At 26.8% G+C, this 27,419-nt stretch overlaps 2 protein-coding genes across 2 annotated transcripts; one reads left to right on the top strand and one right to left on the bottom strand.

Annotated features, from left to right (window-relative positions):
• Positions 1-1,525: 1,525 nt before the first annotated feature.
• Positions 1,526-23,587, top strand: LOC135922800 (GATA zinc finger domain-containing protein 14-like). Its single transcript, XM_065457276.1, has 5 exons — positions 1,526-1,680; positions 2,183-4,035; positions 15,926-16,517; positions 16,588-16,821; positions 22,268-23,587. Exons 1-5 carry the CDS (start codon positions 1,650-1,652, stop codon positions 22,828-22,830), a joined length of 3,273 nt encoding a protein of 1,090 aa, XP_065313348.1. The 5' UTR covers positions 1,526-1,649; the 3' UTR covers positions 22,831-23,587.
• Positions 23,588-23,739: 152 nt separating this feature from the next.
• On the bottom strand, positions 23,740-26,465 carry LOC135922801 (NADH dehydrogenase [ubiquinone] 1 alpha subcomplex subunit 5-like). Its single transcript, XM_065457277.1, has 5 exons — positions 26,351-26,465; positions 26,268-26,312; positions 26,105-26,221; positions 26,000-26,062; positions 23,740-23,913 (listed from the first exon to the last, which is right to left on the bottom strand). Exons 1-5 carry the CDS (start codon positions 26,369-26,371, stop codon positions 23,809-23,811), a joined length of 351 nt encoding a protein of 116 aa, XP_065313349.1. The 5' UTR covers positions 26,372-26,465; the 3' UTR covers positions 23,740-23,808.
• Between the last annotated feature and the right edge of the window lie 954 nt (positions 26,466-27,419).

The raw sequence follows: 27,419 nt of genomic DNA, 5'->3' as shown, positions 1-27,419 counted from the left end.
ACCAATGACTTTGACATATAATTGTAAAAATAACTCTTTTACAAACATTTTCATGGGGAAAGACTAAAAAGCTATTATGCCACATATTCATGTACCCCTATTTTATTTCTTTTTGTAAACCCCCCTTCCCATCTTTCCTTCGTTATTATCTTCTCCCATATCTTTAAAAAGGTAATCCTAAAGTTATACAATAATTATATATAAAAGATAAGCTATTAGTAGACATCAGTTCATTCATGAAAGAAGTTTTTTTTAGAAAAAAAATTTGATTTTGTTTTAGCCTAAATAAAACTGCGCATTTATGCAAATAATTTTACTCAAAAGCCTTAAAGGGGGTAAAGTAAATTATGGATGATGAAAATTAAGGTGAGAAAATAGTATAAAAATTTATTATATTTTTTTTAAAAAAAAATTTCTTAATAGATACATTTCATCATACCATAAATTAATAAAATAATCGAATTATAACAGGGCTTAAGCAGTATCCTGCATTCGCATTTAACAGGATTTGCGGCCAAGTATACAAAAATTAATGTAAATTTATTTTATTCATATCATATTTTGTATAATTCGTCACAAATTAGCCCTAACATTGAAAGCAGGGTTAAAAAAGTACCATGTCAATGCCACTATACTTTCCTTCAAAAATTTTGCGATTTGGGTTAGACTGATATTTTAAAATAAGTAGCAATTTTTCCCTTAATAATTTTTTATGTAAAAACTAACGTTTGGCTATATCATAACTTGACGGAATTCCATTTATAGATAATATAGATGTCTCGATGAAATAAAACATATATTTTTTTTTCTAATCATATATTGATTAAATTTGTTTTTTCTTCTCTTCCATTTCTTATTCCGATATAAGTAATAATAATAATTTACACGTGGATTCCTATTATACTCGTCATTTTCTTTCATTTTTTATAAATACAATATTATTCCTTTTTTCCGAGTTAATCCATTAAAAAAATTAATCAATTATGTTAATTAATAGGACCCCTTTTTTTTATTCGGAAATTCACTTTTAGTATAATTAGAAAAATTGTTTTTTAAAATTTTATCGATAATAAGAAACATCATTTTTATTCTCTAGTAGCTATATTTATCTTTTTTTTTTCTAGGAAAAATTTTAAAAGGAGATTTCAAATGAAATTTAGTGCTGAGTATGTTTTTGCGCCTCCCTATAGATACATTTTTATCATTGATTATAATATTCCTTTTCTATCTTGTATATTTTTTTTTAAAAAAAAAGCAGTTTACTCTTGCAAAAAAAAATTTTGTATATATTTTATATTGTTTATTTTACTTATTTTACTATATTAGTATAATAATATATATATATTTTTTTTTTTTTAAAAAAATTTTTTTTTACCTGTAAGAGATATTTTGATTTATTTTATTTTTTAAATATTTTATTTTTAATGTAAAAATAAAATAAAATATAGAGACTAATACTTTAATTATTAATTTAATTTTGAAAAGTTATTATTATTTAAATTAATTGATAAATAAATTAAATATTATAATTATATTTTGTAAAAGTGAGAGAAAAAAAAAAAGAATAAATAATCCAAATTATATTTTTTAAGGCGCGTATTTTCAACACTTTTCTTTTTGGATTTCGCTTATTTTATGAATTCGTAGATATGCTTCTTGATTCCCTTGAACTAAATCAAAGTAAATCATTATTATTTATTAGATATGAATCTCAATTTAACTCAGAGAAATGCTAATTTTTTGTAAGAATCAAAATTTTCGTATGAATTTTTTTTAAAAATAAAATATAAATGCAACAATTTGTTTTCAGAAAGAAAAGAAAGTTTTTATTCTAAGAACAATACACTTTTTACCTTTTCAAAAATATAAATAAATTATAGAAATCCCTCCTTCAACTACATATAATTTTTTTTTTAATTAACCTATTGAGGGGTTTTTTAAAGTTTTTTTAAAATAAAATAATCGATGTATTAAAATAATGTTATGTCACGCTTGATAACGGTGACAAAAACTTTCGCGCCAAAAAGAAAGTGTAATATTGTTACTAAAATAAATTGTCATTGTTCTTAATGTAATTAGTTAAAAAATAATATATAATATTTTTTATTAAATCGCATATGGTTTGGTTTAAATATTATTTGTATCAGTAATATTTGAAAAAATTTTTTAATTTTTTTTGAAGATAAAATGAATTCAGCGTTACCCGCACAAATTCATAATGGCGATTCCATTTACGCTAGCGAAAGTTCTTATCGTGTCAAAGAGGACTTATCACGCATGCTCGATCAAATAATAATAGTAGAACCGGACCAAAACACCTATCAAAATAATGGCGCCTCGAAAAATGAAACTATCAAATACTTAGTCATAACGTCTCCCGAAGACCAAAATTCTTACCAACGAGTCAATGATACCACAAATACCAAGCCCCCACGATACAAATACTACGACGAAAAAACTTCTAAGTTACAAAAATACGTGTTCGGTCAACACGCCATCATTCGGCATCACCAAGAAGGAACTAAATTACAGCAACAAAATTTCCAAAGTAAAGAAAACATTTCGATTAATTCTCCGTCGAATTACAACGGTTCCAATTATTTGTCCCTTAATTTCTCTTCGGAAATGAATTCTCTCTTTGACGCTAACATTAAGGAATCGCATGCTACTCTTGACAAATATTATTTTAATGACGGCGAAAGAAAGACGCCATCTTTATTCGTAACATCCGATCGCAACTCTAATAAAACGCCATACTACGTTGAAGATGTATCGCTACCCAGTCAAGATATAGCATCTTACAAGCTCATAAAGCATCTGAGTTCCGAAATCGGCCAAGATAACGATTCCTGCACCAGCCCAAATTCTTTCGAACCTCAATGGAGAGACAGGTGCAATACATGGCCTCTTCAAAGGATATTTCAAGGCGAAGGAGACCAGCACTCTGAACAGTCAACCCGAGATACTATCAATACCCCATTTAGCATTAAAGATAATCTCGAAAATTCTATTATGACTAATAATCATCTTCTGAAACTTCCCTTTGACCATAGACGCCCGTCTAGCATCAGGTCAGATATTATCAAAGAAGAGATAGAAGAGAACTATAGCACATATGGAAAAAATGAAGAAAATGAATTTATAAATGTCTCAAAATGCTCCAATCGTCTATACCAAACACCCACGACTTCTTACCTTTCAGAAAATGATCAAGGATTCTCAAAAAACGAAAATTACATGACTAAGAAAACGTGGAATGCTAATAATAATTATTTAAATTATCATTTATATGGTAATTCCGAAAGAACTCGTTCATCCATTTTTGGGAGGGGTGATACCATTTTATCCTATGATCCCCAGCCCCTACCCATCCTATCACACGAAGACATAATGTTCGAAGAAGATAATTATATGTCGTCTACCGAGGAACCGTATAACTATTCAAATCAAACCCATAATCTATACAATGGATATGAACCACACGTTTATAACACCTTAAGGGGAATATCTCATCCGTCTCCCATATCCGATTTTCATATAAAAAGAGAAAATTCATACATTCTCAACAATCCGAAAGAACCATTCGAAAAGGGCCACATTGCTCAGCATATTTTATCCCACACATCGAATTCCGATTCATTCTCAAAAAAAATTAAAGACTATCATTATAATCAATTAAAAGTTTCTCCGCAATTCATGTCTAATTTTCCGGTTAGCCCGAACAATAAAAATGGAAGCTCTACCCCATCTATAAAAGGGTTTTCCTCCGATCAACATAATGACAATGATTATAATAATAATAATACGAATGAAGAAAATGAAAATGATTATAAAAATAGTATGAATGGTACTGGCGGAGTTCCGACTTCTAGACGAAACGCTTGGGGAAATTTTTCTTACGCCGATTTGATAACCAAAGCTATACTCACTTCGCCCGATAAGAGGCTCACCTTGTCCCAGATTTATGATTGGATGGTTCAATACATTCCCTATTTCAAGGATAAAGGCGATAACAACAGTTCGGCTGGATGGAAGGTTTAAAATCTATTATTATAATATTAGTATCTATATATCGTCGGATGAGTATTATAGTGTTCTATAGCAATTTTTCAGTTGAGCTTTTTTTTAACAAGAATGTTTCTTGTATTTTAAATAGGAGATTACACTTATAATCCAAATATAAAATTATTTTAAAATGATATTTTAATTATTTTTATTGTTGATTTGGAAGAAATAATTCATTATTAAAAAATTGATTCGTCGGGAAAAAAATGCATTTTGTAAAAATGTGGATATAGAATATAATACTCAACCGACGAAATGTAGGAGATATACAACTTTCAAATATACTTATAAATTTAAATGTAATATTTTATTTTGTAAATATAGAAAAATCTCTTTGGGTTAGATGCAGTATTTATTACGTAATAGTTAAGCTTTCGGGTTTTAAAGTAACTTTTACAACTTCGCGAGGATTTAATGTTCTGGGGGATATTTTTTTATATATAAATCATAATATTTTTCATGATGTAATTATATAATAACCATTTTTTTTATTTTTAAATATGTGGTTTGAAGTTATATAAAAAAAATTGTCAAAATTTTTGGAAAATTCGTAAATGAAAGTCATGGAAAAAAAAATCTCCGAATTTTATGACATAATATTTTGGGGCAAAAATTTATGCTAATATATTTATTTACCTTATAAATTAAGTATTATAATATTTTAAAATAATAATAATTTAAAGCTCATCTCTTGCTATACCAAATGAATGAAACATTTAAAGTGGGCTAATTTAAAAATTGGGAAAGGGGGGGGAGGGTGGGTTGTGTGTTAAATAGAACTCCTGATCATTTTCTTCCTTATTTTTTTTAGCAGTGTTATCGCTCGGTGAGGGATGATTTGATCACGTCTAACATTACTTAGAGCGTGCCACTCATTTTTTGGAATTGGATTTTAATCATATACTAAGGCCAGGCGTAGATCGATTTGCAGGGCTTGTATAGTAATCCTATATTTAACCGACGAAATTATAAAATAAAAAAATTTACAAAATATATAAATTTAACCGTAGATTAAACTAAAAAATGCATTTTGATTTTTTTTTTATTCCACCTTGTATCCCCTTGCTTTTTCGTGAGATCTTAAATAAAAAAAATATAGTTACATTAGCACTATAATAAAATGGAAAAACTATTGATTTATCCTAATAAAAAAGAGTATATCTATCAAATTTGATGGATTATTAGATTTCGATTACTATTACTTATATATTGTTTTAAATTTATTAAACTTTCATTGGATCGTTAAAATCAACGATTAATAATTTATGAAGTATATATATATATATATATATTAAAAAGAAGACATAGTACTATTTGTTACATCGAATTTAAATGAACTCCCTGCAAAAAAAGAAGAGAGATTGTCCTTGTCTTAGTTTTTGCCTGTCTGGTAACATCCATTTAATTATGAGGGCATTTTGTTTTAGAAATATTATATACAGTAATTAATAATACGATTTGTTGCAAATTATTTCCATATAGTTGTTAATATCTTCCTTATAAAATTGTATAAATTTATTGTCATTTTTTTTGAAATAAATTTTATTCAATCATGTTATTTTTAGCCTGACCCGGCCCAAATTTTAAAATTAAACGATCGGGCCTGGCCCGAAAAATTAAGATATCTTAGAAATAATTTATATTAAACTTAAATCATTTTTATTTAATACTTTGTCAAATCGGATAGGTCATGTGAAAAAGAATCTCCTCGAGTTGGACCATAATCTTTTATAGAATTCTCAAAAAGGTTTTTAACAAATTTTTTTAAAAATGCGTTTTTTTTTGAATATTGAAAGACCTTCTTTTTTGCCTGATTCTTTTGCCAACCATTTATAAGATATACTTACCCTGTAAATTTCAGAGAGTGTTGTAAATGCAAGGGATTTAGGATGAAAGTTTTGGACAACTTAATAACAAAATCTCGAGGCTTGCATAAATATTATTTTGATTAAAATTTCAGGCACTATTGCTATGAAGGTTTGTGAATTAATTATTTTTAGGAAGTAGTTCAAAATTCTAAACAAAAATTTTCTGAAGTCCGCATGTAGTGTTGTTAAATGGTTTTAAAAATAGCCAAACCAATATTTTAGCCAAAATTATTACGCAAGCCTGGATATTTTGCTCATAGATGGAAGAAATGTTTGGAGATTTTTTAACGAAATCTTGAGGCTTAGCCGTTTTTACAAATTGAGCTGTTAACACTATCCACATTGGTAGATAGTTTATACACGATGATTAAAAAACGTGCGATAGAAATGATTTGCTTTTAAGCTTAAAAGATTTATAAACTCTACACTTAATATAATCTTTTCTTGACCACTAATAATAAAATTATTTTAACAACAATAATTACGGCAAGTTAAGCAATTATTATACGAAAGTTAAGTTGTTAAAAATATATATGGTTATAAACAAATCATATTAATGCTGTATATAAACTATTATACATAAATAAAATAAGCATCAATGGTATTAATATTTCTTATTATTTTGGATTGGAGTTTTAAAATGTTAATTTTATGATTAAAAACTGGTTTAAAAAAATTATATATATATTTTAAATAATGTTTGAACAAGATATATCATTTTTAAAACGGGGACGAGTTATACACCCAACCATTCGAATTATTTTTTTCTATCGCAACTTCATTAGAAGCAAGAAAATATACTCTAATAAAAGAAAAGTTAAAAGGGAAAGTGTTATGGTTTTAAAAAAGGTTCGCAACTGATTTTGTCTATCATTGATGATTGCCCTTTTTATACTCCTGTCATTAAAAAATATTTATTTATATTCTACCTTACTTGCCATATCTTAGATCTTGAAGAAAAATAATTAGCTGAATGATGGATGCGTGCACACATTAAGTTTGTAACGGAATCTCTTCTGTTTATTGAAATAATCACTTGTCAAACACCATTTTGATAATCGCCTTTAAAAAATTAACAACCTTTAAAATTTGACCACATATTTTACTAAACAATTTTTTGAATTATCCGATTCTAATCCAAAAATAATCATCATTTTTGGTTGCTGAATATTTTGGTTTTTACCCATTGCTATAGAGCAACCAAAAAAAATATCCTGTCTCACTATTGATAGGTCACTTGCCTCCATTTTTTTTTTTTAAATATTAAATTAAAAACATAAAAAAGTAAAAAAATTATCTCAAATTGACGTCATTTAGAAATCCATTAAATAATATAATATTTATATAAAAAAATTTTTTTTTGTATTTATATATCTACTACCTTTCATTTTTTTTTGATAGATTTATTTGATTAATTATTAATTTTTATATTTTGTAAGGGAAAGCTGAAATTAAAGGGAAGAGGGGGGGGGGGGGTTTAAAAATTTTAAATATAAATTATTGATTCACCGAAAGAAATTTTTATTTTTCCTTCTCGAATATCTATTTTACGAATTGCAACAAAAAAAATTCTCATGTCCCACTATATTTACATTGGGACATCACAAGGTTTGTTAAAAGGCCCGATTCTGGTCGATCTATGAAAAAAACCACCCTATATTTAGATTTTAACCAAAATATTGTAAGACTGGAGATTTTGCATATAGATGGTAGAAAGGTTTAGACCTCTATTCGCCTAATCGAGGTTTTATTTTGGCTATAAATCTTAATTCGACCCGAACCGGGATTTTAAACTAGGTCATCATCTCAGCAAAAATGTTTTAATTATTTTTTTCTACTAGTCTACTCTAAATAGACTTATCAGGCAGCTAGAGTGGAATGGAACCAACAAATTTTGTTTTTTTAGTTAATTAAGTGAATTGCAATTTTTTAAAAAAAAAAAGTTTTACCAATAGTTTACCTAAATTAGAGTTTAATATTACCTAAAATTCATTCATTTAAATTATAAATCATTTTATATTTATATAAATATTACATAATAATTAACATTCTAAGCCGCTTAAGGTTAGAAAAATTAGGTTTTTTTAAAAAAGTGAAAAGTCCCATAATTTATTTTCTTAGCCAGTTTCCAAAAGTCTTATCATATTCTTCATGGAAAACTACTCCAAATTGCTCGATTATTTCGAATCTCGGATAATAATATCTTGGACAAAAAGGCCAGGATAAAAGTACCCCAGACAAAAAGACATCCTGAATTTGTTTTAAATGCTTTAAAATAAGAGTTTAATTTATAAAATTTTAATCGTTAAATTTTTTTTTTAATTGAGATATTTTTTCCGGTGTCTTTTTGTCAGTGGGCACTTTCTCCACGGTCTTTTTTATTTCATTATAACTTTTTTCCCCTTCATATTATGAATGAAAGATTATATCGAAAAAAATAATGAGATTGGAGATCATTTATTAGGATATAGTATATATATTATCGCCAATGTGTTTTTTTTCCGGCAAAGTTTTATTTTTTCAATTTTAAAATCATTTTTTGAGCGCGTTTTTTTAAATATAAAAATCTGATTTAACGGGGAATGTATTCCAGAATGTTTGAAATATCTACCCCATAAATTTTATACAATTTTCACATTAACTTTTGAACTTAATTTAATTTATATTAGTTTTATCATAGAATTGTCTGCAATCTACAAGATAGGTATTCTAAACATGATGGAATACGTTTTTGGTAATATCAGATTTTTAAATTTAAAAAAGAAACCGCGCTCAAAAAATGATTTAAAGTTGAAAAAATAACACATTGCCGGAAAATAAATTGGGAATAATTTTGAATAATAGATCATAATTTTAAATAAGAGAATATATATATTGAAATCGCTTTAATGGTAAGAAGGCTTTCTACCAATTGCAACTTGTCAACAATTTGGTCGAATACCTATTAACTCATCTTTTTTATACTGCTGATATATCGTAACCTGTATTCGCCCAGACTCGGATTCTTCCTCTCTGAATTCGGTCAATTCCTCGCTGTTTTTTTTCTATTATGAATTTAATTATTGTAAAATGAAGATGTATGAATCAAGAAATTATTATTTTTTTGTCATCCCTAGATGAATAATATATTGAATACTGTTCCTCAATTATATTTATTATTGAAAGTTAAATCTACACTCTACGTATTGGAGAGTTAATAAATTAATTAACACGTTTTTTCAGGACCCAGTAGCACTAATACTGCTAGATGCTAAAAAATTATAGCCAATACATTTCTAATATATTCTAACAAATACTTGAAAAGAATTTTTTTGTTTTTGAGAAGTGAATTAGATTACAATTAAAATCCCGAAATAATACATTTTATTCTCTCTGGCTGGAAAATTATCAGGAAAAATACGACTAGTCAATTATTTATGAGCGCATTTATAATTTATTAATATTATAGGAAATTAAAACTCTTTTCCTTAATACAATTTTAAAGGAAAATTATAATTTAGATTTCAGATTGGATTGCTTATTCTTTGAAAGGCAGTAAAATGTCAAAAATTTTCTAAATCTAAAAAGAAAATGTAAAATTATAAAATTCGAATCTATAGATAAAAAAAAATACTGGTTTTTAAATTAAATAGCAAAATTTTATTTTTTTGACAAAAAAAAAATAATAACGTAATAAATTAAATATAAATATAACTCTTTCGCCTACTCTAAATTTTAATCGTTATTTTAATTGTCACTTTATGTAGAGAATTACTAACTATTTATAAAGTAGGCTTTTAATTAGCGATTTTTAATGTCGTCAATATCTAAAAAATAGTTCGTTTTTCCCCTCCCCGAGATTTGAAATGTGAAAATATTTGATTTACCTAACTATGATAAAGTCATTTGATCGCGTAAAGTCATTTGATCTTAAATTCGTCCACTTTTCTGATCGGGCCATTTAATAGTAGTAAATTAAGATTATATCTTAAATGTTGTTAAAATATTACTTGGAATTATCAGATATATTAAATAAATGCATAAATATAATAATTTACCTGCATAAAAATTCATATTAATATTGATGTCGCCCATTTTGACCAAAAATGGATTAAAAATACGATCAAATTCTTACGATCAAAGGAGACCCTCCCGAATATATGCAATCCTATGAGCACCGTTCCAGCAAAAGTTTTTCATTCCAGTGTTTGTGTATCTATTAATATTATATTTTCTTCAAAAAATAAATGTACGTTGGGCCCAAAAAAATATTAAATTAACATTTCCTTCCTATTCATCCTCTTTTCCTCGATTGAATTTTGATTTGAAATAAAATGAGCTGAAAACAATCGAGTTTGAAAATATTTTATATTCGTTTTCATACCATCGTAAAATAGGAGTTATCTCTTCTATTTAAATTTAATGCATGAAAAATATAAATAAAGAGAAAATATTAGAAAGTAAAATATATTGAGTTTTATATAACTCCCTAATCCATTTATAATATATTCTGGGCACAGGAGGGGTTTAAGTCTAAATATTTTTTTATCATCGGAGTTTTGGGTGGCTCGGGCCGAAATAAACGATTTTGCAGTTCTCTACATCTAGTTAACTAAAGTGTTTATCGATAATATTAACTCATGCATAAACATAAGCAATTGGATTTGGAAAGTTTGACTATCTTCGATTTATGAAAAATTAATACTATCATTCTATAATAAAAAAAATACCAAAAAAGTCACGATAACTTGCGCAACGTGTCATATAATTCGAAGTTCTATTCTCAATGAGCCCCCTAATTCTTTTCGAATAATAGAGAGGAAAAACTAGTGTGGGCAAACTTCCTCTCACTTAAATGGAATGCCTAACCGGAACATAATCCTTTCAAGAGAAGATTAAAATTATTTTCCCTTCATTTCCTGATATATATATTAAATTTTTCCTTAACATTCTCTTAAACCGAATGGAACAAAATATAATTTTTTTTTGGTTTTTTTTAAAAAAAAATGATATTTAATATATTATAATATTTATACCCAAGGTCAAGGCCGCTAAAAAAAATTATAATTTTTATATTAAAATTTTTTTTTAATATATATCTCAATATTATATATATTCTTTTTTTGTAAAAATTTAAAAAATATTTTATTATTGATTATCAGTTTCATTTTACAAAAAAAACTTTATATAAAAAGAGAGGGATGGGGTCAACTGGGTTTAAACCAAAGATGCGCCGATATCCGTATTAGTATTGTTAAACGGGTTGATTTAGCCAATTTTAAATTAAAATTTGAGCCAAAATAATATATATGCACGCCTCGAGATTTCGTCACACCTTTCTGCCATCTATGAGAAAAATTTCCAGGGTTGTATAATATTTTTTTGGCTAAAATATTGTGTCAGCCGTTTTAAAAAAATCGAGTCGTTTATAACAACATTAATCCATAACTAATATTCGTATAGGGCCAATGCTTTTAATTTTAACCAATGCCAGTGGCCGATATACAAAAATGATAAGTGATCCTCATAAATTTACCAAATATATATATGTTGGCCTTCGTTAAACGATTAATGAATTAATATAATATATAACAAAAAATTGATAAATCGATAAGAACGAAAGAGAGTGTGAAAGAAAGAAAGAAAGAAAGAAAGAAAAAAAGAAAGAAAGAAAGAAAGAAAGAAAGAAAGAAAGAAAGAAAGAAAGAAAGAAAGAAAGAAAGAAAGAAAGAAAGAAAGAAAGAAAGAAAGAAAGAAAGAAAGAAAGAAAGAAAGAAAGAAAGAAAGAAAGAAAGAAAGAAAGAAAGAAAGAAAGAAAGAAAGAAAGAAAGAAAGAAAGAAAGAAAGAAAGAAAGAAAGAAAGAAAGAAAGAAAGAAAGAAAGAAGAGAAAGAAAGAAAGAAAGAAAGAAAGAAGGAAAGAAGGAAAGAAGGAAAGAAGGAAAGAAGGAAAGAAGGAAGGAAGGAAGGAAGGAAGGAAGGAAGGAAGGAAGGAAGGAAGGAAGGAAGGAAGGAAGGAAGGAAGGAAGGAAGGAAGGAAGGAAGGAAGGAAGGAAGGAAGGAAGGAAGGAAGGAAGGAAGGAAGGAAGGAAGGAAGGAAGGAAGGAAGGAAGGAAGGAAGGAAGGAAGGAAGGAAGGAAGGAAGGAAGGAAGGAAGGAAGAAAGAAAGAAAGGAAGGAAGGAAGGAAAAAGAAAGAATGAAAGAACGAAAGTAAGTAAGAGAGAGATATTAAATTTTTTTTGCAATTCCTTTTTTAATTCATTTTTCTTTTACAATGTCATATATTATTGAATTATAAATAATTAAAATGATAATATTAATGAATTACATCTTAGCTTTTTAAAAATAAACACTATATAATATTATATTGTTTGGCATCGGTCTTATCGGCTGTTACATTATTTGTATCGATAGTATCGGATCGACTAAAAAATTATCATCGGCTCATCTTTGGTTCAAGATCCTCCATGCGAAGAGGATTTTGCATCAACATCATTATTATTTCCTTGAGTAAGAGTTCGCTCCAAATTTTGACAATGCTTATATATATGTATAAACTCAGAATTGCTAAAGAAAATACAAAATAACATAATTTGGAATGGAATAATAATTTTTGTGACTTTGCTATTTAATCTTAGGATAAAATTTATTTCGCGCTTTGAAATAGTTGAAGATTGCAACCAAAATTGGTTCATATTAACGAAATAAAACAAAAAACGAAACAAGTATAATCTTCCAAACACAATAAATTAATTGTACAATCGATTTGTTATTAAATATTGGGAGTATAATGAACTTTGCAAGTAACTATTCATTAGGTTCCATGTCAATTCAGCAAAACTTTTATCGCGAAACACTTTTTTACGAATGTTTATTATAGTGAATGGATTTTACAAAATTTTATTACGAATCAATATTTGTATATACCATTATTATAAAACCAAAATTGCGAAAAGTCAATATCTCTAAAGTGATATTGCGATAATTAGGTTTATGACATAAACTGCCAAAGGCAGTGTTTAGCAAATTGGTATTTTATTATTTTTCATTTGGATAGAGACTACCAAATTTGGGTATAATATTTATTTAAAAAATAGATTTGGGAAAACGCCTAATAGATAAGACCGTCAGTTGCCAATCCGAAGGGTCTAGGTTCGAATCTAGCAAGGTCCTTTTTTTCTGAAGCTAACTTGGTGGTTCTCTCCTAGGGAAGGATGATATATAAAATATCGGAGGCGATCGCGTTATTCCATCTCTTAATTTATAAATAATTTTATTGCATTTAAAAAAATATTTATTCTAAATGCTGACTTGGCAATATTTATCATTAAAGCGATAATTACTAATGGTGTCTATCTTAAAAATATTTATCATTAAAGCGATAATTAATAATGGTGTCTATCTTAAAAATATTTATTTTTAAAACCAAATTAGTTAAATAATATTTTTTAAAAAAATAGGTTGAAAGATCGATTCTCGAGTTTATATAATTTATTATATGAATATTATTTTCTATGATACCCTGTCCTATTCTTTTCCTCAACGTTTAATCTTATAAGAATTGCGCAGTAGAGAGCATTTTTCCAAACTAACTTATTTTTTAGACATTTAGAGACCCATATATCATGGCTGTTAGTGGTCAAACGGCTTAATTTGATCGGATTTTTAAAAACGGCTAACTCAATATTTTTGCCAAAAAAAATATTGTCTAAGCCTTCGTTAATAGATGTTCAAACCTTGTGCCACCTATGAGCAAAATCTTAAGGCTTGCATAATAATTTTTCTAATAAAATATTGGTTAGCCGTTTTAAAAATCGGCTCAAAATATTAACAACACTAGTCGCTGTTTGGAGTTGAGGGCTAAAATTTTATATTTTTTATTAGTTAAGATATATACAAATTCTTGTAAAAATTTTAAAAAAATTTGTGGGGGTAGGTTTGAAAATGTTTTTTTTTGTTGATTTATCATCACCTTACATATATTTCATTTTCTAATTTACTTATAAGTTGGCTTGGTATTCTTTAATAATCTTACTTGGGCTTTATTACATTCCACCTGATAAAAGGGTCCTTTTTTCAAAATATTTATTTTTACCCAAGACCCTTGTATAACCCAGGCGGGCCAGGTCTCTGAGTAATTGGTTTTATTTATTTTGACGAATACCTATTTATATTTTGCGAAAAAAAATTATATCTTAAGTTTTATCTTTTTGAAAAATATATAGGATTTATACATTGCCTTTAGCGTTTTCGCTTTATGACAAGTTTAATTTAATTTCTTCATTAATTAAATTAAAATGCCTTTATAAATTCGGATATAATGAACAGCTCCATTTTTTTGATCAATTTTTTTTTGTTAATACCAATATTTTAATTACATTTTTTTTTCTTCGTCTATGTTCTTAATTCTAAATTCCATTTAAGAAAACACCTGGACACCATTTTTTGATTTATTAAAATAGATTTTGACATAAGGTAATTATATCTTTAAAATAATCCTAAAAAGTTATACTTATTCCTATTTTTTAATTTAAAAATCACTATTAAGAAAAGCTATTAAGAATTTTAAAAGAAAATAGGAGGGTCAGAAGACACAGTCTTATATTTCACACTAAAAAAAAACTAATATCCATCATTTTGAAATAGGTTTTAAAAACTTGCTCCAAAATATTTCATAATGTGTATTTAATAATCTAAAACTATGTAATTTTGTTCTTTCTATTATTTAAATTAGGTTTTAATTTGAAATTTTTTAAAACATGTTTAAAACCAATTTTTTTTTGAAAAATTATAAATAAAATTAATAGAAATCTTCTTAACAAAAAACCTAAAAAAACAATTTTCCAATAGATAGATCTCCCTATTAATATTGAACAAATATATTAGCCTAAAATATTATGCAAGTCTGGACATTCTGATCATAGATGGCAGAAAGATTTGGACATCTATTAACGCAAGCTCGAGGCTTGCATAATATTTCTTGGCTAAAATATTGGGTTAGCCTTCCCTTTTATAGAAATGAAAATATATTACATTGGCATTATTCAATTTATTTTTAAAAACAATTCTCCCTCTTGCGGCTTACGCAACATCAAAACTGTAAATTTTTAATATAAACGAATAGCTATGTTTTTTTTAAAACGAACCTTGTAGTTGTAATTGCATTAATTGTTTTTGGTCATATTAGTGTCTAATTCTTATTTTGCCTATTTATTTAAAATTTTTTTAAAAAAATTACTAAATAATATTCATCTTATTTTATTTTAAAAAAAATTATATATTTTTATTAGTATTGTTAAACGGCTCGTTTTGAGTCTATTTTTAAAATCGGCTAACTCAATATTCCACCCAAAAAAATACTACGCAAGCCTGAAGACAAAGATTTAGACATATATTAACGAAATTTCGAGGCTTAGGCAATATCTTTCTGTCTTAAATATTGATTTTTAGCTGTTTAAAAAGATCGGCTCAAAACGAGAACACTAATTTTTATTTTTGAAACCTATCATTTAACTTCTCTTTTTTTTTTGCCTTTTCATAAAAGTTTTTTATTATTTATATGGGGGGGGGGGGGGTGTGTTTAAATTTTCGGGTTAATAAAACCAGAGGATTTGTTTTAAACTTTAAAGTAATAAAAAAATATATTAACATTTTAAATTTACAAAATAATTTTTATTTTACCCTTTGTCAGCAGTTTATATCAAAACAATGAAGAAGATTTATTTTTTGCTACTAATATACCTAATTTGATAAACAAAATTACTTCATAATGATTGCAATTTAAAAGGTACAAGAGTTCATACACATTAGCTCTCTTCGTTAAGCGATATTTAAATGCGATTAATTTGTAAATATATGATTCCCACTAACCGTTAGGAAAATTGAGTTTGAAAGACATAGATTAAATTAGAAAGTATTTTTAAAAAAATTTAAGATCAAAGAGGCAAATATGTATATTTATATACTACATGAGACTTGTTGTTTTTACAATAATATATACTCATTTTTATTTAGAATTCGATAAGACACAATCTCTCATTACATAATCGATTTATTCGGGTTCAAAATGAGGGTGCAGGTAAAAGCTCCTGGTGGATGATAAATCCAGAAGCCAGGACAGGTAAAACGGTCAGAAGACGTGCGGCCACCTTAGATAATACAAAGTCTTGCATTACCAAACGTGGTAGGATTAGAAAGAGAACTAATACATTGCAAAATAATAACCTCAAGCCTAATAATCTATCTAACTCCTGCTCACCCAAAAATGAATATTTAATGCCTCAAACAACCCCTCAATCTCTTTATAAATCCTCAGTTCTTCACCAAACGCTAACAACATCTCAACAAGTCAAAATACCTTCCTTTTTTCAAAGAAATAATAGCTTTTCTATAAACAAGAACCCAAACAGTCCATTATCAACCTCGTACACGGCATCTCAGCAATCTTCTCTAACTGTTGCAGGAAATGATAGATCATCAATAATTTATTCACCGAGCAATAATAATCGTGATCATTCCACTGAAACCTACACAATTCCTCAAAATGTTAGCATGGAATTCGCATATGATAATTATAAAAACCACGATTCTAGGATGTCTTTGAAAGGTTTAGTACGGCTTTCCCTTCCCTAACGCACTTAACAATTAAATTATATTTTTTTATTATTGATATTTAGGTCATAATTCTAATGGTTACCAACATGTTATAGAGTATAAAAATGATACTTCTCAAGCAACCAACCGTGAATATGACAAATTCTTGACAAATAACGATATTTATCATTACAATAGACCTGATTCATACATGAAATGTTATATGCCAACTTCTTCTAGTAGTTACCAACTTAATGGAAATTTCAACCAAGCTGACTCCATGGATTATAAAATCGCTTCAAATTTTGGAAATGAAGGTAATAACATAATTTGGTATTTTTTCAAATATAATATTTATTTTTTCAGAGCTTAATTTTAATTAAAAATATTGTATCTTATTTTTAAAAAATTATAATTTTTTAAAATGTATTGTTAATTAGTGTACAAAATCTGTATAAAAAAATATTAATTAAATTATACGATTATCTATGTTAAGGGTTTCTCAGTCAACCTCTTGTCTAATGCCCCAATTTCCTTTACATAGATGAAGCTAATATCACATATATTAATTATTATAAATAGATATTATTTATTATAGCCAGTCAATTCAATAAAATATTTATCATTATATTTCTATTATATGATAACTGGCAAATCCTAATTTTATTGGAAATCAATTAAAATTATTATTGGGTAAATCCACTGAGCCATCTATCAGTAGAAAAAAATGTCAAGCCATGAGGGGCAAGTTTATTCTGCTCTTTTCAAGGTTGACGAAACCCGCGAGGCTGAGATGATAATTTCGGCTAACCTGATTAGCTATTTTTGTTGAAAACTCGGCGTAACCATTTTTGGTAGTTTGGAATAGGAATAAAGAACCCTCCGGTCATATCATGGTTCGTCTTATTTCTAAACAGTCATCTGTTTAACCTTTTTTATGGCTTCCTTCTAATTAGCCTAAAAATGAAGTATTTTGATTTATTTGTGGAAAAAAAAAATAAAAATTATAATTCTAAAGTCATTCATTCAAATAGGGTGTCTTAAGTTCATTGCCTTGGGCTAAACGAAAATGAGTTTCAAAAAATAAGAGGAACCAGAATACGGCCTCAGAATCGGGATAAGTCTAGTCATTTTCGTTTAAAATTTAGAACCGAAACCCATTATAAATTTTGCGGGAACAGTTCTAACAAAATTAACAAGTAAAATTAATATTTGTTTACAGAGTGTTTATATATTGTTTAAAATTATTTTTGTGATTATTGTAAACAAATTTTGAACCGGAAATCGTAAGCGCAAATACAAGAAGGAAACCACCTTTCAAAATTCTAGTAACCGAAAAACATTTTTAGATCAAGATTTCAAACTCTGGTTTTCGGAATCGTCTGAAAAATGGAGCGATTTACCCAACTATATTTACTAAAACTAAATCAAAAAAATATTTTTTTTTAATGGGTATGAATAAAAATATTTATGTAAACCCTTTTTACGAGGAAAATTTTGTTTCATTTTGTCAACATGGGTTATGCATAGTACTGGCTTACAATACCATTGTAATAATATTAATTCCGAACTAATATATTGGTTTAACCAATATTTTCTTAAGATTCTAATACTAGTTAATTATATTGGTTCATAGGCGTAGCCGGGGGGGGGGGGAGGAGGGGAAATTTCCCCCTTCAGAAATTTATCACTTTTTGTGAATATCATTATAAGCTAATAAAAAATATCCCCCTTAGCCCCCCCCCCTGACCCCCCAAATATGCATATATCTTAAACAATAATTTGAAAGAAAGAATGTAAAAGTTGATATTTTTTTAAACTAAAACTATTAATCATAATTTATACATTTTGGAAAAAAGCATTTATATATAAAAAAAAGTGAACAAAATGTTTTTTATAAAATGGAATATAAGCCAAAGATAAGTCTTAAGACGTGAAATGTATTAATTATTAATAATAAACCCATTAAATTACTAAATAATATAATATATCAAATATAATTTTTTATAAAGTGAATAATTTTGATATATTTATTTTAATAATAAATCATAAATTAAATAAAATAAATAATGCACAATACAAACAGTGGAATATTATATGTCGTAGATTTACAGTATATCTAATTTTATCAATTATCATATGACAACTAATACTTTTTACCAATTATCATATGACAACAAATAATTTTTACCAATATAGCGAATTATATATTTTACAGAAAACTATAAAATATTGATAAGGACATCAGAAGATATCTTTTAAAGACTTTCTGGGATGAATAATATGAAGATTAATTTTTAATATCATTTTTTATTAAAAATAAATAGATGGCGTTAATGCAAATTGTTGCTATTTAACTGTAATATTTTCTCTAACTGTCAAATTGTCTGTAAAAGGGGAATTTTACCTAGTATTTTGTAACCAATTCTATATAATAGAGGAATATCAACTATTATGTCTACTTACTTTTTATAAAATTTATTATACTTGTTTGGAAATAATGATTACCATGTTTTTATATTTATATATATACAAGTAATTTTTTTTATTTATTATACAAGTAATTTTATATATAATATACAAGTAATTTTTTACATTTATTATTAATTTTTTATATTTATATAAACTAATAAAAATATATTTCATATTTGTTCCAGTTATATATTTTTTTTATTAAAATTAACTTCCTATCTTGTAAAAATATTTTATAACTATATATAGACTAAGGTAACCCGACCGAAGGCCGGGCAAGCGGGCCGAAGGTCCGTCCCAAATGAGGTCTGGGGGCGAAGCCACTATAAATTTTTTAATCCCCCCCCCACTTAGGAAAATCCTGGCTACGCCTATGTATTGGTTTTAATTATTATACATAGAGCTTAATATAAGAATCAAGATGATTATTTTATTATTAAAACTCTTGATTTTGTTTAAAATAAATATCATGTATCAAAAAGGATGTAAGCTAGATGATTTTCCTTGTGAGTTAGAAAAGATTCCAGTCATCATAATTTAAAGTTTTAATTTTCTGTATTCAACTTCAATATTACGATAGGCTCATTGAACAAATGATATGGTTTGGATGTATTTCCATTTAAAAATATTGCTTTCAGAGTCATGGATGCTAAAAATATGATAAATATACTTAAGAGATCGAGATATTATATATCTTAAAACTGCATTCAAAGTGGAGACGGATCCGTTTTTTACATCCGTTCCGTTAAAGGTCAATCTCATTAAAAATGATATATATGTTCAAAGGGCGTCCGTTCCGATACGTTCCGTCTTAAAAAAGGATCGGGCAAATTTTGACTTTTTGATCCGGCAAATTTTATAGAGCGTTATAACGTTACTTATAATTTTTTAAAAATGAAAATCAATATATATATCATTTTTAATGAGATTGACTTTTGACGGAACGGATGTAAAAAACGGATCCGTCTCCACTCTGAATGCAGCCTAATGGTTGCACCATATTTTGCTGTAAATTCAATGCAAAAATATATCACTAGGTAAATCAGACATTTAAGATATTTTTTAAGCGTTATCCAAAAAATAGACAAAAATTATAGGAAATAAATGTGAAACTACAAGATATTTGCGATTATTTTTAAATAATATTGGTATTACTCTTAAACCAGTGGCGTAGCTACGTGGGGAGGGGAGGTTTCGGGTTTAAATCACCCCCCCTCCTTGGGGCAATTTTTTAAGATTATACGTTCAAAAGATTCAAAAACTTTATATCAAATAAATACCATGAATATTAATATTTTCCTGGTTTTGATGTTAAAATTGGTAATGGCTCAATTTGAGCCGATATGGCTAAGTCAATATATTAGCCTGAAAATTTTGCTCATGGATAATACAAAGGTTTAGACATTATTCGTGAAATCTATAGGCTTGAGTAATATATTTTTGGCTAAAATATTGAGTTAGCTGAAAATGTTCTATAATTCTAGGACTTTTATATTATAAGAAAAACAAATATGATTTTTATGATAAACCCGGCCGAAGACCCGTTAAAGGGGGGTCTGGTGGGGGGGCGAAGTCCCCCAAGCTTTTATATGTATGGACCCCCTCTAAGGAAAATTCTTAGCTACGCCACTGTCTTAAACCATTATATTATTTCTATTGGATTGATTTATCAACGATAATAAGCCAAATTTTAATCCAACTTACCCCGGTTCATTGTTTTTAAAAATTTAACCATATCGCTCTTCCATTTTCCGAAAAAATTTGTTTATCACGCCAGTCCAATATTTAAAATGATTTGACTGTTTGGTTTGCTCTTTATTTTCACTTAATCTTATAAAATATTTTTAATTAATAAATATAAGCCTGTTCTGTTCATTTCACCCCATAAAATATTCCAAATTTGTACTGGTTCACTTATTGTTTTAAAATTATTTTTAGCCCGTCCTTATGATTTAAATTTCTAACTCACCGCCCACCCAATAGTATGGGCGAGTGGGCCAAAAACCTGTCCTTTAGGCCTCTAATGTACACTGAGTGGTGTAATTTTTTAAAATCAATAATATAAATTTTGTAGTGGTGTATTGGTATTGAAACTAATAAAATATTGGTATTTTTACCATCCCTTATCGAGCTCAAGTCGATCTATCCTCAAATTGTGCAATCAAACAAATTTCGGGTTTTCCTGCTATAATGTTAATTAAAAAAGATGAGTTTTAAAATTTTAATAATTTCCATTTTTTACCCTAACCAATTATAAATAAACTGGTTATTTATTTATTTTACTAGTTTTATTTATATCGAATAAATTATTATAAAAAATCCAATCAAAACTTATATTTAATCTAATCATGGGTAGAACGAATATTATGACAAAGGAATTCGTAGTTGCAAAGACAATGCTTAGTATATCTGTATTTTAGTAATTGATTACTTTTAAAGAATTTATACACACATCTTCGTTATGGTATATTAAAGATATTCTATTATTTTTATATTATAACCCAACTAGTTTCTTATATTACATTCATCAGTGATGATCGTAGAAAACGATAAAAAATTAAGATTTTCTAAAATTACACATAATCTTTTGCTAGCTGTATTTTTTTGAAAGGGAAAAAAAGAGGATTCATTTTTTAAGTGGAAGGTGACGCATGTATATAATTTAATAATCATCTAGGAAATCAGTTTAGCATCACCTTTATCTGCCAGTGGTTGTTGGCTCTGAATAATTTACCAACCATTCATAGATCACCTTTTCATCAAGAACATAATTCATCATAATTGGCGTTCTACTTAACATTTAAAAAAATAATTGAGGTCGCTTTTAAAATGAAATATGATTATCTAGATGTTAATTTTAAAAAACAAAATATTAAGTATTAACATATTTGTAACTCTTAAACGGTTGTATTTTTAAAAAATTTGAGCCAAAATAATGAATTTATTGACGATGATTTTTTGAATCGTAATTAATGAGATTTTTTTTTTTAAAAAATTTTTTTGGAAGTATATATTTTGACTGATATCAAGATGAATGATTTATTCGGTAATTATAAAAAACAATATAAGAGTAATAGTTTTGTCCGTTTTTACCGCAAATATGAAAAAAGGTATATTTTTTTATATACATTGCTGCATATTTGCAAAATGGGCACATATCAAGATCAGTATTATATTTAAAGAATTTAAGGAATGCTTGAAAATCGGTGTAGTTTTAAAAAAAAATTTTGTATTTTCAAAAAATCATTTGTTTCTGTTATAAATGAATAAATTACGATATTATTTCAACAGATAAACTGGCCGGGAATAATTTATACCCCAATATTTATTTGCGTAAATTCGAAAACAATATGGTATCCCTGATAGACTCTACATCCGGTTCAAACAAAGTAACTTCGTCCTCACCAACACCCTCAGAAAATATCGAGGACAGTTTACTGCGACAAACATTAAAAAAACCAATCCACGAACCTTATTGTCACAGAAAACTTGTTAAAGAACACTACATGGATCAAGTATTTAAGTCCGAATATTGCGAAAAAGAAGAAGGTTCAACACCCATATTATTCGCCAATTATAACATAAACACAAATAATCATCCAATCAAAAACAAACTTCAAGAAAATTACCACCACAATTCAAATGATTTGACTATAACTAATGGAAATTTCGCTCACGATAATTATTGTTTTCCTAAACAAAAACGCGATTTTGAACATTACAAGTCTCTCCCACTTCCGATATTATGCCGAGATCAATACACCAATTCTGTCATAGCGGAATCGGGTAAATCCAAATCTGAATGCCCTCCTTTAAAATACTTTTTTTCGTCTAGCAATCAAGTTTCAATATAAAGAATGGAGTTTGTGTGCCCAAATTCCTTCAAAATTTAATGATAAAAAATATTTGAAAAACCGATTGAAATAATGATGTTTAACGCAAAACGTAATTTATCAATTGAAAATTTGCTCATAAAATATTTTGTTATATGAAACGAAGAATGATTTATAAAATAATGTAATATAAATTAATATTAAACTTTCTTATATACTATATTATAAAATAGCAGACTTTTTTTTAAAAAATATATATAATTATTTATAATCAACATTTGTATCTGATTGCCATAAATATTCTATAAGTTACAATATTGTTAGGTGCTTTTGTCTGGAAATTGATGAAAGTAAATATTAAAATATTATATTTTTTTTCTAACAAAATATGATTTCGCTCAAAAAAAAATTTGCAATTCAATTTTGTTTATGTAAAGTTTAGTTTTCTATATAATCATTTACATAATATTTTTTAAATCATAGTCAAAAGTCAAATTTTATACCAATGATAACAACCTACCTACTATTTTTTATAATCTAAATAAAATTCAAAATTATATATATTTTAAAATCTTATTATAACTTTTCGTATCAAGAGGAAGATATCTTTCTTTTTTTTTAAGTTTAAAATTTTATGGGGTGCACTTAATTTTATATAGTGATTTAATATTTTATAAAGTGATTTAATATTTTATTTTATGTGCTATATATTTAAAAGCTAAAATGTAATCATTATTTTGTAAAAAGTATCTCCGTATACATTATATTTTTTAAAGAGTATGACCAATAATAAAATTTTATGTATTTTTTTTAAAAAAACAATAATATATTTAATAAATGTATATTTTTTTGGAAAATTGTCAATTTGTTCAATCATATAATAAAGGTTTATTTCAGATTCTTAGAAAATACCAAAAATTAAATAAATAATTTAAATCATCAAATTTTTATATAACTTCAAAACTATAAATGCCAATTATATTTTTGTATATAACATATTTAATTTATTGGCCATTTCCATTGATTCTGAGGTGCTTCTTTTTGTAAAGATTCCCATGGTTTCCATATTATCATTTTCTTTACTAGATTCAATTCATTTTCTGCCTAATATTTTAAATAATATATAACTTTATGATTATATAGCTCAATATAATATTTAAAATTAATTTTTAGCAGCTAAAATAAATATCACAAAATCTAAGGTCAGAATAAAATTTTACAAAAATATTAATATAATATAATCTTATCTATATATATAAATGAAAACCAATATTAAAAACACCCCCTGGCATTTAAAAATTTAGAAATCAGCTTTTGAAAACAAGACCCCACTCCCAATACAATATTCGAAAAATGTGTATAATTAAATTTTAAGCAATTAGAAAGTTGCAAAAAACATGAATGAAATTATATTCTAGTGATAAATGTGCTCAGTATGTGGAAACCACAAATTTTAAGAGAAGTTTTTTGTGAGAACTACCTACACAATTTTTAAAAAAAAGTTATTAGCTTCTTCATTATAGTGTCTAGGCATAATGCTGGATGTCACAATACTATATGCATTCTTCAATAATGTAAGGCAAATTAGATCTTTTAACATATTTTGAATGAAAATTGAGTGGGTAAAGTATATGTACAACCATGTGAGTGAGAAGAGTAACAATTTTGCATCATAATTGAAGGCATATCAAAATAAATAGTTGCTCAATGAGAGTAAGCCATATATAATGACTTAGACTTTAAGCAATTTGATTTCTTTTGGGAGTTTAGAAGGATAGAATATTTCATGTCCTCTAATAGTCTGCTTGGAATAAAGTCATCAGTAATATCGAGTCTTTTGAGATGAGGTAACAGAGTCCATGTCCCATGATCTCAGAGTGAGGTAATAATTATTATTATGTCCAATCAAATAATCCAGATTGTTGTGTGAAGCTAAGCTGGGTTTGATGAAAACCAAATATGAAAATACTATATATTTTAAATTCATTTACTTTACATTAATAAAAATATAAATAAAATTATTAAGTACATTTATATAATAAAAATCTTTTATTAACTTTACCAACCATATGCTAAATAATTTATATTACATTCCAAGCAAACTAAGCCATTCATTTGTTATAAATAGTATTTAACCACATTTTAATGATTTATCAATGGTCTTTTTGCCATGCAAATAATTACTGGAGGCAAAGAGATAAATCTGTTCGAATATATAATATGTATAAGTACTTATATTGATTGAAAATAAGACAAAGCAATATTTTATTTTATGTTATAGAGCTGAACACAAAATTCTATCCTACATTCCTAAACCTCATTCAAGGACAGACATCAAAAATAATGAGAATCGAATCTTTTATAACATGTATTCAAAAAAATTGTCAAAATATTAATCATTTAGTGTAAAAATAATGCCATCTACACCATAAATTCTCCTTTATTAAACCTACAAGCTTGCATTACAGGAAAGATGGACTGACTCAAATCTTTGTAATACACATAACTTACAAAAAATATGTAGGTACTATCAGGAAAAGCAGTAAGAGCCGTGAAAAACTCTGACTAATGGGTATGTGTTGTTCTCCATATAATCTAGATCTATTAAACCTTTTCTTATTGATGTGAACGTTGCCATTAGAAACATATATTTAAAGTTTTTAAAAATATATAATGTTTAAATATTTTGTATTGTTATTTAAAAAATGAGCCTTCTATCAAATATTGAGGAAGAGGTTGAAGATGAACTTGAATTATTTTTTACCCTCTATTTAAATTTAGTAAAAATCAAATGGGATCATCAATGCACCAATTTGACATAAAACAACCTATTTATAATTTTATTGAAAATAATTTTCCCACTGGAAGGGTTAAATGAAGGAATAGCCATGTAATTATTATATCCCTGGGTCATATTCAAATTTTTCAATCCAAAATCAGTTGGTTATAAATAAATGTCAAACTTTAAAAGAAAAGGATATTAATTAATAAAATTATGCAAAGCTAAGAATATATATAAATGACAATATAATTTTAGTAATACCATATGAATTGTATTTATAAAATTACCTATATGTGAATTTATATAACAATTTAAGATAAACATAAGATGGTACTTTCATTAAAAAAATGATCATATATCATTATAAAATCTTACAAATGTAAAATAAATCATTTATTAAATTATCACCTGTTGTATTAATTCTTCAACTTGATCTCCTAATTTATTTTCCAGTTTTGATATCAAAGGCTCCTTTAACTAATATTAATCTAATATTATCATAATAATAATTACCGTTTTTACATGGTTCAATTTTTCCATAATAAGTTTTTCCGTGCATATTCGGTAGGCTGCGTTTTCGGGTATTAAAGTGAGAGCATATAAAATTTTTGAATAAAAATTCCCAAGTGTCTAATATTTAAAAAAAATAATTTACATTACAAATTAATCTTAATACCAAATGAGGAGATTTATTGACTGCTAATCCTGTAAGTCCCGTTGACTAAAATAAATGTTATTTAAATAAAGTATTAAGGAAACCCTCTTTATTATATTCGCCATAAGGATTTTTTATGACATCGGTTTAAATTTTCCAACTCGAAGTGGGTATTTACCAAAATCAAATGATTGACATTTACAACTGCCGTCTACTATAAACGACTAATTATTAATTATTAGTGAAAATTACCATGAATTAAAATATATCGTTTTATAATGTTTAAAATTATCACATCATATTTATCAATTAATTAAAATGTTCTGTTCGTTTATATATATTTATTGCATTTAAATAATAAATCAATTTATTACATTTCCTTAAAACATTTTTAAGTTAGATTTCCTCAATAAACCTCGTAGGTTTACGGTTCTTGATGAAAAAATGCAGTATTGGTAGCTTCAGTTACTGGCACAACTATTTCTGTAAGTTCCTAAGAACTTTCATGAGTCGGAATATTTGAACTTGTTTCAGTATTTTTTGAGGGGTAGGGGGAAGGCGGCTTTAATGGGGGTAGGATACTTTGGGGGGGGGGGGGTATCTATTAAATTTTGAGATCAAATAGGGTAAAATTTATTGCTGTAAAAATTAATACTTTTATTTTAGACCTATTATTATACAATAATTCATCAATCTATATATTGCAAACAATCATTGACATTATTTTCTAAATAAAACTTTCTGCTACCCTTACAAATTTAAACATTTTCAGCAAGCTCATAATGCTACAATAATGAATTGATTGAAAATGATACTATTTTATATTCACAAAATGTCGATATTTGATAGTATAGAGATAGAATAATTTAAGTTATTATTTTTAAAATTTATGATAGAGTATCATTATAATTAAAAAGGTGAGATAAAAAATAGGGTGGTGGGGGGGGGGGTAGGCATAGGTTTTTGAAGAGGGTTTGCATCTAGTAAAAATCCTGTCATGTAGACATTGTCCATTTCTAACCATTTGGAGGAGGAATCAACACCAATTAACCAATATCGCGAATCAACAAGTCCAGCAAAATCAATATGAATTCATTACCAAAGTCCCTTACCAATATTGTTGTTAAACGGCTCGTTTTGAGCCGATTTTAAAAAACGGCTAACTCAATATTT

This window comes from Gordionus sp. m RMFG-2023, chromosome 1, assembly GCF_954871325.1.
Source record: "Gordionus sp. m RMFG-2023 chromosome 1, tfGorSpeb1-WG-v2, whole genome shotgun sequence".
In the NCBI taxonomy this organism is placed as follows: Eukaryota; Metazoa; Nematomorpha; class Gordioida; order Chordodea; family Parachordodidae; genus Gordionus; species Gordionus sp. m RMFG-2023.
The sequence above is the reverse complement of the archived record's forward strand: the minus strand, read 5'-3'. Positions and strand labels throughout refer to the sequence as shown.